At 40.6% G+C, this 15,248-nt stretch overlaps 1 protein-coding gene across 2 annotated transcripts in view; it reads left to right on the top strand.

The window, feature by feature from the left end:
* LOC142296589 (cytochrome P450 2J2-like) overlaps nt 1-15,248 on the top strand; it is a 255,430-nt gene that overhangs the window by 213,265 nt on the left and 26,917 nt on the right. For both annotated transcript variants that reach the window (XM_075340381.1, XM_075340380.1), the window contains exons 8-9: nt 634-821; nt 9,692-9,833. In XM_075340381.1, the coding sequence (XP_075196496.1) occupies nt 634-821; nt 9,692-9,833 (330 nt within the window). The remainder of the gene's footprint in view (nt 1-633; nt 822-9,691; nt 9,834-15,248) is intronic.

The following is a 15,248-nucleotide window of genomic DNA, read 5'->3' as shown; positions in this document are numbered from 1 at the left end:
TCAGTCATAATCTGCTCTATAAACACTGTTTTAAAATGATCCCTCTCTCTATCGTGTTCTAATGAAAAATGTCTGGAAAGACTATGAGTTATCGTACCATGACGGTTGTTGTATCTATGGCCATTTAATCTCTTAAATCAAGTTACAAATTAGTAAAAAGCTTTGCTTGTCTTGCAAAACACTCTCAAACCAAGTTACTCTTAAACCAAGGTTTCACTGTATGCATTATATGGAATCGATGGCTGATACCATCGCAGGAACATAATTGTGGAAGGGTTCAAATTCTCATTCATTGTTTGTCTGTTTACATGTCTTCTTTCCCCCCCTTTTTTTTTTGTTTTCTGTGTGTTATTACTCTTTCTATTTTTGCTTCTCTTTTTTTTTTTTTAATAGCTTGAATTAAACAGGCTGTACCTATTATAGTAATCTGCAAGGTACACTGCTTGAAGGTTGAACATATCAATCTCATGTACACTGTTTACTTATTTGAACAAGTTATTGCTTTCCTTTATGTTTAAAAAATGTAAATAAAAAAGATGTTTTAAAAGAAAAAAACCCAACAAAATTACTTTAGAGAATTGTGACCATAAAATAATGGCATAGTTTTTTAAACATTCTTATTTTACTTTCCAGTGAAAGTGCACAAGGAAATTGATGCATTTGTAGAAAGCATTGAAAATCTTCAATATGAAGACCGCCTGAACATGCCATACACCAATGCCGTAATTCACGAAGTACAGAGAGTCTCTACTGTGGTTCCGTTAGGCCTGCCTAGGCAATGTACACAAGATTTTAAACTGAATGATTACTCAATCAGAAAGGTAATTAAGTGAAAATTGTTACAACTGGGACCAAAAATCATAAATTAAATAACAAGAAGATAGAGTTCCTATTCCTTGTAGACTGACGGAATAACTATCTGTTTGTTTGTTTTTTATTGGCCCTGGGGGAAGGGAAACAACTGTAGGAACAATTTACAAGTGAATACACTGAATAATATGTGATCATATGTAAATGATCTGTAGCAGGGGTGGGATTCAAATTTTTATTAGTAGGTTCCCTGTTTGTGTTAGGAAACCATGCACATTTTAATGCCACACCAAGTTTCACACACTTTCCACAACCACCGAGTAACAGATAAAAGTAAAAGAGCTTTACCCTTCTTACCATAATTATACCTTCATGTACAGTATAGTCTCAAGTTTTGAAAATTATTAATAAAGGAACCCTGCTCAAACTGGAAAGGATGACCATCTGTCCAACTGTCTGCTGCACCTAATCTCTATCCTCAGCAGTCATGAGCCAAATATGCATGAAATACCACCACACCATTACCAGACCACATATTACTACTTACATATTTATCAAATACAACCACATATTTTGGAGAACTAACACCACACCATGACCAGACAACATCTTACCACCACATAGTGACCGAATATTACCACATACAATTGAAAAATACGACCACACCATGACCAGATCATATATTACCACCATATAGTGACCAAAAACTACATACTCTGGACAAATACCACCACATTGTGTTCAGACCACGTAGCAACCAAATACTTCAATATACAAGGTACAAATACCACCACATCATGACCATAGTGACCCCCCCACCGTGACCAAATACTACCACATACAAATGAGAACACCATGACCACACCACAAATTACCACCGAATCGTGAATGAAAACTACATTCTTGGGACAAATACTGCCACATTGTGCCTAGACCATGTAGTAACTTAATAATACCACATATAAGGTACAAATGCCACCACACCATGACCAGACCACATATTACCACCACATAGTAACTGACTATTAACACATACAAGGGAGAAATACCACATAGTACCAATAAATAGTGGCCGAATATTAAAATACTGATCATTAATAAACACCAGATTAGTAATCAAATTAACATTACCACTCATGACATTATACACAGTAGCACTGTATATATTGTACAGGTAATACAGTGATCACCACCACACCATGACTGGACCATATATTACCAATAAATAGTGGCCGAATATTAAAATACTGATCATTAATAAAAACCCCATTAGTAATAAAATTAACATTACCAGCTGTGACATTATACATAGAAGCACTGTATAAATTGTTTAGTGTACAGGTAATACAGTGAGCATAGGTGACTTTATACACATTAGCTTTGTATATAATTTAGGCCCCCTTCACACGTCCGTGATACAAGTGCGTGTTTGGTCCGTTTCCGTATATACCGGAGACACGGCCAAACGTGCACCAATGTTATTTAATGTTTGAGGACACATGTGCGTTTTTCATTAAGGTCCGTGGGTCCGTGTGCGTGCTACGTTTGTGTCTCCGTTTTGCACGGGTGCATGTCCGTTTTCAGCACGCAACACGCAGCACGGACCCGATGAAAGTCAATGGGTCTGTGCGTACGTCCGAGTGACACGTACGCATCTCTGTTTGCTCCCTGTACGTTTTTTGCTTTTTTCATGTGATGTCGGTCTTTTTTCTTTTTCTGTTTCGTTCTCTCCCTCAGTCCGTTGGTCGGTCGGTCGGTCTCTCTCTATGTCTGTCGGTCGGTCTCTCTGTCTTATCTGTCCCTCTCGCTGTCTGTCGGTCAGTTCCCCCCCTCTCTCATACTCACCGTTCCCCGATCTCCGGCACGGCGCTGCACTGCTGTTCTCTAAACTCTGGCGGCTTTTCCTCTTTTGAAAAAGCCAGCCGCTCATTAAACAATCTCGTATTCCCTGCTTTCCCCGCCCACCGGCAAATATGATTGGTTGCAGTGAGACACGCCCACACGCTGAGTGACAGCTGTCTAACTGCAACCAATCACAGCCGCCGGTGGGCATGTCACTATGGAGCAGAGAAATAAATAAATAATTTAAAAAAACGGCGTGCGGTCCCCCCCAATTTTAATACCAGCCAGATAAAGCCATACGGCTGCAGGCTGGTATTCTCAGGATGGGGAGCCCCACGTTATGGGGAGCCCCCCAGCCTAACAATATCAGTCAGCAGCCGCCCAGAATTGCCGCATACAATAGATGCGGCAGTTCTGGAACTGTACCCGGCTCTTCCCGATTTGCCCTGGTGCGTTGGCAAATCGGGGTAATAAGGAGTTATTGGCAGCCCATAGCTGCCAATAAGTCCTAGACTAATCATGTCAGGCGTCTCCCCGAGATACCTTCCATGATTAATCTGTAAGTTACAGTAAATAAACACACACACATCTGAAAAAATCATTTATTAGAAATAAAAAACACTAACAAATTCCCTGGTTCAACAATTTAATAAGCCCCAAAAAGCCCTCCATGTCCGGCGTACTCCAGGATGCTGCAGCGTCGCTTCCAGCTCTGCTGCATGGAGGTGACCGGAGCTGCAGCAGACACCGCCGCTCCTGTCACCTCCACGCAGCAAATGAAGACAGCTGCACGATCAGCTGAGCTGTCACTGAGGTTACCTGGATCCAGCGGTGGATGCAGCAGTGGCCGCGGGTAACCTCAATGACAGCTCAGCTGATCGCACTGCTCACCTCATTTGCTGCGCGGAGGTGACAGGAGCGGCGGTGTATTCTGCAGCTCCGGTCACCTCCATGCAGCAGAGCTGGAAGCGACGCTGGACCATCCTGGATTACGCCGGACATGGGGGCTTTTTGGGGCTTATTAAATTGTTGAACCAGGGAATTTGTTAGTGTTTTTTATTTCTAATAAATGATTTTTTTCAGGTGTGTGTGGGTTTATTTACTGTAATTTACAGATTAATCATGGAAGGTATCTCGGGGAGACGCCTGACATGATTAATCTAGGACTTATTGGCAGCTATGGGCTGCCAATAACTCCTTATTAGCCCGATTTGCCAACGCACCAGGGCAAATCAGGAAGAGCCGGGTACAGTTCCAGAACTGTCGCATCTAATGTATGCGGCAATTCTGGGCGGCTGCTGACTGATATTGTTAGGCTGGGGGGCTCCCCATAACGTGGGGCTCCCCATCCTGAGAATACCAGCCTGCAGCCGTATGGCTTTATCTGGCTGGTATTAAAATTGGGGGGGGCCGCACACCGTTTTTTTTAATTATTTATTTATTTATTTCTCTGCTCCATAGTGACACGCCCACCGGCGGCTGTGATTGGTTGCAGTTAGACAGCTGTCACTCAGCGTGTGGGCGTGTCTCACTGTAACCAATCATATTTGCCGGTGGGCGGGGAAAGCAGGGAATACGAGATTGTTTAATGAGCGGCCGGCTTTTTCAAAAGAGGAAAAGCCGCCGGAGTTTAGAGAACAGCCGTGCAGCGCCGCGCCGGGGATCGGGGAACGGTGAATATGAGAGAGGGGTACTCCATTCAGTCACTCAGGGGATTAGCGGTCACCGGTGAGTCCGTCACGGGTGACCACTAATCAGGACGCGGCACAGACAGAGCCGCAGTATGAGGATGAAGTCGGGTGAAGTTCACCCGAGTTCATTCTCAGCGCGCGACTCTGTCTGCTGTCAGCCGGCATGTACCAACGACATTTAACATCACACACGGACATTTCACACGGACAACACACACACACACGTCAGTTAAGTTTCACGTGCACACACGGCCATTCCACAAGCACACACGGCTAGCATACGCAGTTCACACAGATGCCACACGGACCATAAAAACGGACACAAAAACGGAAAACGGACCCGAAAAACTGACGTAACATACGTGCATTTTTTCACGGACGCGTGAAGGGGGCCTTATAGTGTAATTGTACGGTGATCACCAGTGACAATATACACTGGAGCTCTGTATACAGTATAGTGTGTAATATAAATGTATAGGTAATACAGTGATCACTGGTGACATTATACACAGGAGCTCTGTATATAATATATAGTGTACATGTAATACAGTGACTTAGTAGTGACCTCAGTAGTTGAAGGCATTCATCTTTGCTATTCTTCTTCATCTGTAGCAGACCGCTATCACTTCTTCCAGCCAGGACTCAACTCTGCAAAAAATAACACAGAATCATCTATAACTGATCAATTCTAGAGCACATTCCCCACTTTTTTCCCCGACTTTTAAACTGCTCCAGATGAAGAAAAAAAGCAACATCCTGCACAAGACCTCCATTTTGTTCCCCTCATGGAAAACCATATCATTAATATAAAATATTTTACATCAGTAATAATGTCCCTTAATTGGCCCCTACAGTAATTATGTCCCGACTTACCAAAAAACAATAATCATGTTTCATATTCTGGCCCCCATATGATAATTATGTTGCCATCATGGCCCCTTTCTATAATGTTTGTCATCCTGAGCCCTTTATTTAATGTCTCCATTTTTGGCTCCTTCCTGTAATAATGTCCTTCATCCTGGGCCCCTTTCTGTAATAATGTTTGCAATCCTGGGCCCTTCCTGAAATAATGTCCTCAATTTTGTGCATTTTCCTGTAATACTGTTCTATCCTGGCCCCTTTTATTTAATGTGCCCCATCCTTGCGCCTTTATTTAATGTCCTCCATCCTGGGCCCTTATGTTCCCATCCTGGTTCCCTCTGTAATACACACAGACACACACACACACACACACACACACACACACACACACACACACAAAAGATTCTACGCTCACATGATATCTTCTTTGTCCATATGGGGTGTGGAAGAGGCCAGCAGCTGGGCAGCTAATATCGGTGTACACATTGCCGTATAACATCACTCCTGCATTATAGGCGATGTGCACACAGACATCAGCTGACAGCCTCTGTTAGGCCAGCCACTATTCTAACTATTGCGGTGCAGGAAGCTGGTGGCTTTCTGAACTACAGTCCATTACAACTGAATGTGCATCTGAAGACACACTGCTTCAGGGCTTTGCTTCTTGCTGGTTCAGGGAACTGGCGGCAATTCTAACCACTAGTTTCCCCAAACTGGAGTACACTGGCTGAATCCCACCCCTATCTATATGTTTATGTTAATTAAACACTCACAATGCTGCAATAATGAGGAGCAGAGCCGGGGAAGCATAAACGGGAGGCTGCAGAAGGTGATTTGTTGTGCATTGCAATGCACTGCTTTAAGCCTCATTCACATCTGTTTAAACAAGAAAAACGGTACGCGTGTCATCAGTGTTTTGGATCTGTTGGTCCATTTTTACCATCAGTATGTCATCAGAGGTTTTCACAGATGGATAAATAAATGAATTACAATGCTTCTTCTATCCTTTGTAATGTGAAATACTGATGGCACACATCTGCCACCCTTGTGCTGTATGGGTTGTTCACGGACCCATAGACTTGTGTTGGCCCTTTTCATCTGCGATAATGGAAAAAAGAAGCTTTGTGCATTAGCACAATTAGTGCACAATTAGTACACTGGTCGGTGTACTGACAGGTCAGTTTTTTTACACAGGCAGCTTTCTGACTGGAAATATGTTCATGTAAACGTATTTCTGGATCTGGAGATCTGATTGTAATAGACGTAATTTCTGAAGGGGGCTTTACACTCTGCGACATCGCTAACAATATATCGTCGGGGTCACGGTGTTTGTGACGCACATCAGGCGTCGTTAGCGACATCGCGTGTGACAGTCAACGATCGCAAAAATGGCAAAAATCGTTGATCGTTGACACGTCGCTCCTTTTCATAATATCATTGGTGTTGCATGCCGCTGGTTGTTCGTCGTTCCTGCGGCACCACACATTTCTGTGTGCAACACTGCAGGAACGATGAACATCATCCTACCTGCGTCCACTGGAAAAGAAGGTAGGAAGGAGGTGGGCGGCATGTTCCGGCCGCTAATCTCTTCCCCTCCTCTTTTATTGGGCGGCCGTTTTTGTGACGTCGCTGTGACGCTGAATGCAGCTCCCCCTTGATGGAGGGATTGTTTGGCAGCAACAGCGACGTCACTGCATAGGTATGTGTGCGTGTGACGCTGCCGTAGCGATATTGTTCACTACGGCTGCGATCACCACATGTCGCACGAACGACGGGGGGCGGGTGCTATCGCTCGCAACATCGCTAGCAATGTCGCAGCGTGTAAAGCCCCCTTTAGTCTGTATGCAAATGGAAAATTATTTAAGCAAAATAAATAGTTCACATAAAGAACATGACATTACATAAATCAAATTGAGTACATGAAGCTTTTAAAGGGGTTTTCCATTTTTGGAAACTCTCTTTTTTTTTTTTTTTCCCCCCAGCACAGTTTGATTAAGAACACCTCTGTTTTACTCACCGTCCCTGGGTCCAGCATTGAGTCTTTGCAGCTGATCCAGATGTATGTTGTTGTCTGCAGTGCTGAGGTCTCTGATTGGCTGCAGCCTAAGGAGCAGTGGCAGATGTGCGTGGAGAGGGTGAGGTCTGTATAAGAGGAGGGGGAGTAATGCACAATTTTTTTAATTTTTTTCACAACAAACTGTGCATTACTCCCTTTCCCTGGGTTGAAATATGAGTCTCTTCCACTGCTTCCAGTGTTTGTTATAAGTTGCAGCTAATCAATGACATCAGCAAAGATTCAATGATGGACTCAGGGAACAAATTTTATTTATTTATTTTTCTCACTTAGTGCTATTAATTCCACAGCGCTTTACAGATGTGATCATCCCTGTCCTAACTGGGGTTTACAATCTACAGTACAGACCAAAAGTTTGGATACACCTTATCATCTCTAGAACTGTTAAGAGGAGACTTTATGCAGCAGGCCTTCATGGTAAAATAACTGCTAGGAAACCACTGCTAAGGACAGGCAACAAGCAGAAGAGACTTGTTTGGGCTAAAGAACACAAGGAATGGACATTAGACCAGTGGAAATCTGTGCTTTGGTCTGAGTCCAAATTTAAGATCTTTGGATCCAACCACCATGTCTTTGTAGAAAAGGTGAACGGATGGACTCTACATGGCTTGTTCCCAACGTGAAGCAAGGAGCAGGAGGTGTGATGGTGTGGGGGTGCTTTGCTGCTGACACTGTTGGGGATTTATTCAAAATTGAAGGCATACTGAACCAGCATGGCTACCACAGCATCTTGCAGCGGCGTGCTATTCCATCCGGTTTGCGTTTAGTTGGACTATCATTTATTTTTCAACAGGACAATGACCCCAAACACACCTCCAGGTTGTGTAAGGGCTATTTGACTAAGAAGGAGAGTGATGGGGTGATACGCCAGATGACCTGGTCTCCACAGTCACCAGACCTGAACCCAATCGAGATGGTTTGGGGTGAGCTGGACCGCAGAGTGAAGGCAAAAGGGCCAACAAGTGCTAAGCATCTCTGGGAACTCCTTCAAGACTGTTGGAAAACCATTTCCGGTGACTACCTCTTGAAGCTCATCAAGAGAATGCCAAGAGTGTGCAAAGTAGTAATGAACGCAAAAGGTGGCTACTTTGAAGAACCTAGAATATAAGACATATTTTCAGTTCTTTCCACACTTTTTTAAGTATTTCATTCCACATGTTTTAATTCATAGTTTTGATGCCTTCAATGTGAATCTACAATTTTCAGAGTCCTGAAAATAAAGAAAATTCTTTGAATGAGAAGATGTGTCCAAACTTTTGGTCTGTACTGTAAGTTCCATATTGGTATTTTTTATAAGTGTGAAAGGAAACCCACAAAAACACTGGGAGAATATACAACAAACTCCTTACAGATGTTGTCCTTGGTAGAACTTGAATCCAAGACCCCAGCTCTGCAAATGTGCAGAACTAAACACTGAGCCACCGTGCTGCCCATATTGCACAAAAAAATAAACTGCGCTGGAGGAGAGGGGTTTCCAAAAGCAGAAAACCCCTTTTTAAAGCTTTCTGTATTTGATTTCAGTTTAATAGTGTCATGTTCTTTATCTGAACTGCATGTTGGTGTCTCTGAACAGTAGAACAGTGTATCACAATGCCAGAATCTGCCAAATCTTCGTGAAGGTCTTTCGCAGTCAGGCGGTGGTTCTGAATTGCCTCTATAGCAATCCTTGCTTGGTCTTCCAGACCTTATCTTGATCTCTACTGTTTCTATTAACTGCCATTTCTTAATTACATTTTGAACTGAGGAAAAGGCAACTTGACAACTTTATCTTCTTATAGCTGTCTCCTGCTTTGTGGGCTTCCACCATTTTTATTTTCAGAGTGCTAGGCAGCTACTTAGAAGAACCCATGGCTACGTTTTTGACACAGGGTTGGAAGAGGCTGGGTTTTTATAATGCTGTGAAATTTGCATCACCTGGCCTTTCCTAGCGATGACGGTGAACAAGCCATAACCGTAACAGGCTAATTAAGGTCTAAAACCTTGGTCAAAGATATCTGTGCACACATATCTGCAAGGGTGCCCAAACTTTTGCATTGGCCCATTTTCCTTCTTTTTTTTTTATTTGAATTGTTAAAATATAAAAGATTACATATACAAGATATTACATTTGCCTAAAATACAAATGTCATCTTTAATATTATGCCTTTTAGAAATTATTTCATTTTCATTTTGCTTAACTGTTTATAAAACAGTAATTTTGACAAAGGGTGCCCAAACTTTTACATGCCACTGTATATGAGAAATATTTGGCTCTAAACTCTATCAAAATCAAAAAATAAGGGAAAAAAATGTAGACAGAAGTACCTGAGTAAAGTTTTTAGCAACCTACAGAAGAGGAAACTGATAATTGAGTGATTGTTAGGTACATGTTTTACAATATGTATTTACATCTTTAACATGTGCACTCTTTTAGGGTACTACAATTATAGCTAATTTGGCTTCTGTAAACATGGACTCCAAGCAGTGGAAATTCCCAGATACATTCAATCCTTCAAACTTTTTGGACAACAATGAACATTTTCAGGCCAATACAGCATTCTTACCATTTTCTGCAGGTAATTTAATATTGTATCATATTTATTTAATCATATGAACGTATACCTTACCATCATATAAGAATAAACACCGGACAATAAACAATGATTGAAAATATCATAATTAATAAAAATCACAGTCAGATATCGAGGTTATTTTGTCAATCTTGATGACCAAACAATCAAATTATATCTAGATTTCTTGGTCAGTATATCTTACATCATATATTGTGTCATAGTCAAAAGTCTATGGGACATTTATTCAGAAATAAGAAGTTTGGTATGTCTCTTCATAATAATAAAATGCATAATTCAACTGATTATTTTCTAATTGTTATCTAACAATGGTTTAACCCCTTAACGAAGGAGCAAATTTTAACTTTGGTCAAAAATTTGTCCTGATGATGAGTGTCACTATGATGTAATAACTCTGCAACGCTTCAACATATCCCAGTGATTCGGAAAATGTTTCTTCGTGACATATAGTACTTCATAATAGTGGTAAATTTCGGACAACATTTTTTGCGTTTGTACAAAAAAATCAGAAAATTTGGTGACAATTTCACAATTTATACATTTTGAATTTTTATGCCCTTAAACCAGAGAGTTATGTCAGACAAAATATAGTTACTATATAACATTTCCCCCATTTCTACTTTACATCAACACTATTTTTTAAAATATTTTTTTTGTTAGAAAGTTACAGGGGTTAAAAGTTCATCAGCAATTTCAAATTTTTCCAACAAAATTTACAAAACCGTTTTTTAGTGATCACATCACATTTGAAGTGACTTGGAGAGACCTAATGTGAGAGACAAAAACCCAAAAGTGACATCATTCTAACAACTGCACCCCTCAATCTGCTCAAAACCACATCCAAGAAGCTTATTAACCCTTCAGGTGCATCACAACAATGATTGCATATTGGAATAAATAAAAAATAAAATGTGCATTTTTTTCTAAAAATGTCGCTTTAGCCCCAATTTATTCACTTTTTAAAAGAAATAATATGACAAAATAGACCCCAAAATTTGTTACCCGGTTTATTCTGAGCGAACTAATACCCCACATGTGGTCAGAGATTTCTGTTTGGACAAATGGGAGGGCTTGGAAGGGAAGGAGCGAGGGAAGGAGCGACATTTGAAATTTGGAACACAAATTTGGATGAAATAGATTGGGCACCATGTCGATTTTTCAAGGCCCATAAGGTACCAAAAACAGCAGAAATCCCTCAATAGTGACCCCATTTTGGAAACTAGATCCACCAAGGATTTTATCCAGGAGTATAGTGAACATTTTGAAGCCACAGGTACTTCACAGAATTTGATAACATTAGGTCATCATATTGAAAATGTTGTTTTGGGGTTTTTTTTACAGAAGTGTTGCTTTAGTACAAAATTTCACACTTTTACAAAAGGTAACAGCAAAAAGTGCACCCTATACTTTGTAAGCCACTTTCATATGAGTGCAGTAATACCCCACATGTAGTCAAAAAGTTCTTTTAGGACAAATGGGAGGGATCAGAACGGAAGGAGCAATATTTTACTTTTGGAAAGCAAATCTGGCTAAAATAGATTGCAGGCACCATGTCACATTTGCAGTGCCCCTAAGATACCTAAACAACAGCATTAACCCCCCACAAGTGACCGCATTTTGGAAATTAGACCCCTCGAGGACTTTATCCAAGGGTATAGTGAGCATTTTGAACCCACAGGTACTTCACAGAATTTTATAACATTAGGTCGTCGTATTGAAAACGTTCATTTTTCACAAAACTATTGCTTTATCACCAAATTTTGCACTTTTGCAAGAGGTAGCACAAAAAGTAGACCCCCAAAGTGTGTTATCCGCTTTAAGAGCACGGAGATGCTTCACATGTAGTCAAAAATTCTGTTTGGACAAATTGGATGGCTCGGAACGAAAGGAGCAATCTTGACATTTTGGAATGCAAATTTGGCTAAAATTGATTGCGGGCACCACATCACATTTGCAGAGGTCCTGAGATACCAAAAGATCAGAAACCTCTACAAGTGACTCCATTTTGGAAACTAGGCCCATCAAGGAATTTATGTAGTGGTGTGTTCAGCACTTTGAACCCAGAGGTGCTGTACAGAACTTTTTAAAATGTCAATATGAAAATGATGGATACTTTTTTTTTTTGTTGTTTTTAGCCCAAAATTTGTAATTTTGACAAAGGATAATAGTAGAAAAAAGAGACCCCATGATTTGTTAAGCAAATTTTTCCCAAACACCTCGATACCCCATACAGGGTCAAAAAGGGTGCCAAAATGTAGAAACACCCACATGTGACTACATTAGGCCAACTAAACCCTATAATTAATTTATCTTTTGGTGTGGTGAGTATTGTTAACCCACAAATGAAACAGAATTTTATAAGATTGGGCCATGAAAACAAAAATCATAGGGTTTTTTTGTGCTAATATTTTACTTTAGCCTCAACATTTTAATTCACACAAAGAGTAACAGGAGAAATGGACAGGACAATTTGTTATGCAATTTTTACTGAACGTGGCAGTTCCCTATATGTGATTATACACCACTATTTGAGTACACGGCGGGAATCAGATGGGAAGGAACACGACTTGAATTGAAGTATTTAGAATGCAGATTCCGTTTGAATAGATTGTGGCCTCCATTAGCAGAGCCCCTGAGATGCCAGATGAGCAGAAACCCCACAACTGACCCCATATTGCAAACATCACTATGTAAGGAATTTATCTAGAGGTGTAGTGAATATTTTTAACCCACTGGTGCTTCACAGAATTTTATTACATTAGGACATTGGAAATTTAATATTTTAGCTTTAAAAATGTAGTTTTTTTTATTAGCTGCAAATTTGCCAGTTACATAAGAGTTAAAAGGTGAAAATGGATTTCACATTTATTTTTCCCGAACGCGGGGATGCCCTATACATCATCAGAAACTACTGTTTGGCCACACGGCAGAGCTGAGCACGAAAGAGAGCTATTAGGATTTGGAGCACATATTTTGCTAAAAATAGTTTGCGGTCAACATTTGCAGATCCTCTAAGGAGACAGAACATCAGAAAAGCCCCAAAGTGACCCCATTGTAGAAACTGCACCTCTCAAATTATTTATCTGTGACTGCAGAGACTATTTTGTAGCATCCAAGCCATGCTCAGTTCTTGGAGAATTGCAAATATGCCAGTTTAGTGCCCATACATTGTGTACCGATATATATTATAGCGCCCCCATACATTGTGCCCAGCTTCTGCTTCTGGAGACACGCACCTTGTAAAATATTAAGTGCGCTCTCAACACTACAATAATGCCACATATGTAGCCACTTACTGCAGTTTAGTCACAGAGGGGCTCAGAATGAGGGGGCATTTAGATTAAGGAGCGCAGCTGTCACTGGATTTTATTTGGGGGTGTGGGAGCCATATCGCTTTTCCAGAGTCTTTGTTCTACCAGTAATGTGGGACCCTCAGATATTTCCAGTGACCGATGACGGACCTGAGTGGGGGCGGGTTTTGTGAGAGATAAATTAGGGGTTTTATTGGTAACATTTTGGGGTACAGAACATTTTTTGATCACTTTCAGTATAAGGCTGTGATCACATTCTTGTGTTCTCCACTGAGCACTTACATTAGGGTTTCTACATAAATACCTCAAAAATGTGATACAAACAAAACCCCCAGTGGAACCACTCAATGTAATGGGGAAGATGGAGACACTTTGGATTCCATTTGGCAGCTGTTACACTGGTGTCCATCTTTTTAGGTGTGCACAGAATTGTAGTTGTCCACATTTGTGTGCTAAAAAAACGTCTAAAATGATGTGACATTGCCGGGCCAGAACAGAAATCAGACTTAGTCCAAAGTGTCTCTATTAGAGTGAGGGCTTTTGACGGGGGTTTTGTATGAATTACTGTTTGTGGGGATTTACAAGGAAACTTAGACATAAGCACTCAGCAAAGAGTGCAGGATAAATGTCAGCCGAGCTTGCACAAAGGCGTGGTCACAAAACTGTTGGTGACGGCACTTTTGTGCAAGTCTAAAAAGACTTGCAAAAAGATGGGCATCAATGGACAGGAGTTCAAAGTATCTCCCTTTGCCTCAATATAGTGAATTTACCTTTGTGCAGGATAATTGTGAACTGAGCTTTTCTGCGATATTTGGGATGCAAAATGAACAAATAAACAGCAATTGAACAATTGGATTTATTTTTTTTATTTTTATACCATTGACATGCAGCATAAGTGATTAGGTGGCTTTATTCCTCAGGTCAGTAAGATTATAGCGATACGAGATTTCTATACTTTTTCTTTTCGGTTTGGCTACTATCACACTAGAAAATGCTTTTTTACAAAATAAAGATATTTTGCATCACTGAATTTTGAAGGACAGTTTTGGGGTTTTTTTGCAGACAAGGTCATGAGGACTTGTTTCTTGTGGGATGAGTTGGAATATTCATTGGTAGCATTTTGGGACACAATATTTTTGTTTGCTTTCTATTCTGCTTTTTGTATGGCAGAATCAAGAAGAAAGCAATTCAGGAATTGTTTTAAGACAGCTTTATTCTTTGAGTCAGTACGAATACAACTGTGACACATTTATTTAGGTTTTTTTTATGTTTTGCTGCTTTTATACAATAACAATTTTATAGAAAAAAGTGTTTGCATTGCTGTATTCTGAGAGCTATAGCTTTATTTTTCTGCTGACAGCTGAATGGTGGCTTGTTTTTTGCAGGACAAGATGTTTTCAGAGATACTTTTTATTTACATACAGTTAAGTCCAGAAATATTTGGACAGTGACACAATTTTCGCGAGTTGGGCTCTGCATGCCACCACATTGGATTTGAAATGAAACCTCTACAACAGAATTCAAGTGCAGATTGTAACGTTTAATTTGAAGGTTTGAACAAACATATTTGATAGAAATTGTAGGAATTGGACACATTTCTTTACAAACACACCACATTTTAGGAGGTCAAAAGTAATTGGACAAATAAACCAAACCCAAACAAAATATTTTTATTTTCAATATTTTGTTGCGAATCCTTTGGAGGCAATCACTGCCTTAAGTCTGGAACCCATGGACATCACCAAACGCTGGGTTTCCTCCTTCTTAATGCTTTGCCAGGCCTTTACAGCCGCAGCCTTCAGGTCTTGCTTGTTTGTGGGTCTTAAGTCTGGATTTGAGCAAGTGAAATGCATGCTCAATTGGGTTAAGATCTGGTGATTGACTTGGCCATTGCAGAATGTTCCACTTTTTTGCACTCATGAACTCCTGGGTAGTTTGGCTGTATGCTTGGGGTCATTGTCCATCTGTACTATGAAGCGCCGTCCGATCAACTTTGCGGCATTTGGCTGAATCTGGGCTGAAAGTATATCCTGGTACACTTCAGAATTCATCCGGCTACTCTTGTCTGCTGTTATGTCATCAATAAACA

The sequence above is a fragment of the Anomaloglossus baeobatrachus genome, chromosome 3, assembly GCF_048569485.1.
Source record: "Anomaloglossus baeobatrachus isolate aAnoBae1 chromosome 3, aAnoBae1.hap1, whole genome shotgun sequence".
In the NCBI taxonomy this organism is placed as follows: Eukaryota; Metazoa; Chordata; class Amphibia; order Anura; family Aromobatidae; genus Anomaloglossus; species Anomaloglossus baeobatrachus.
The sequence above is the reverse complement of the archived record's forward strand: the minus strand, read 5'-3'. Positions and strand labels throughout refer to the sequence as shown.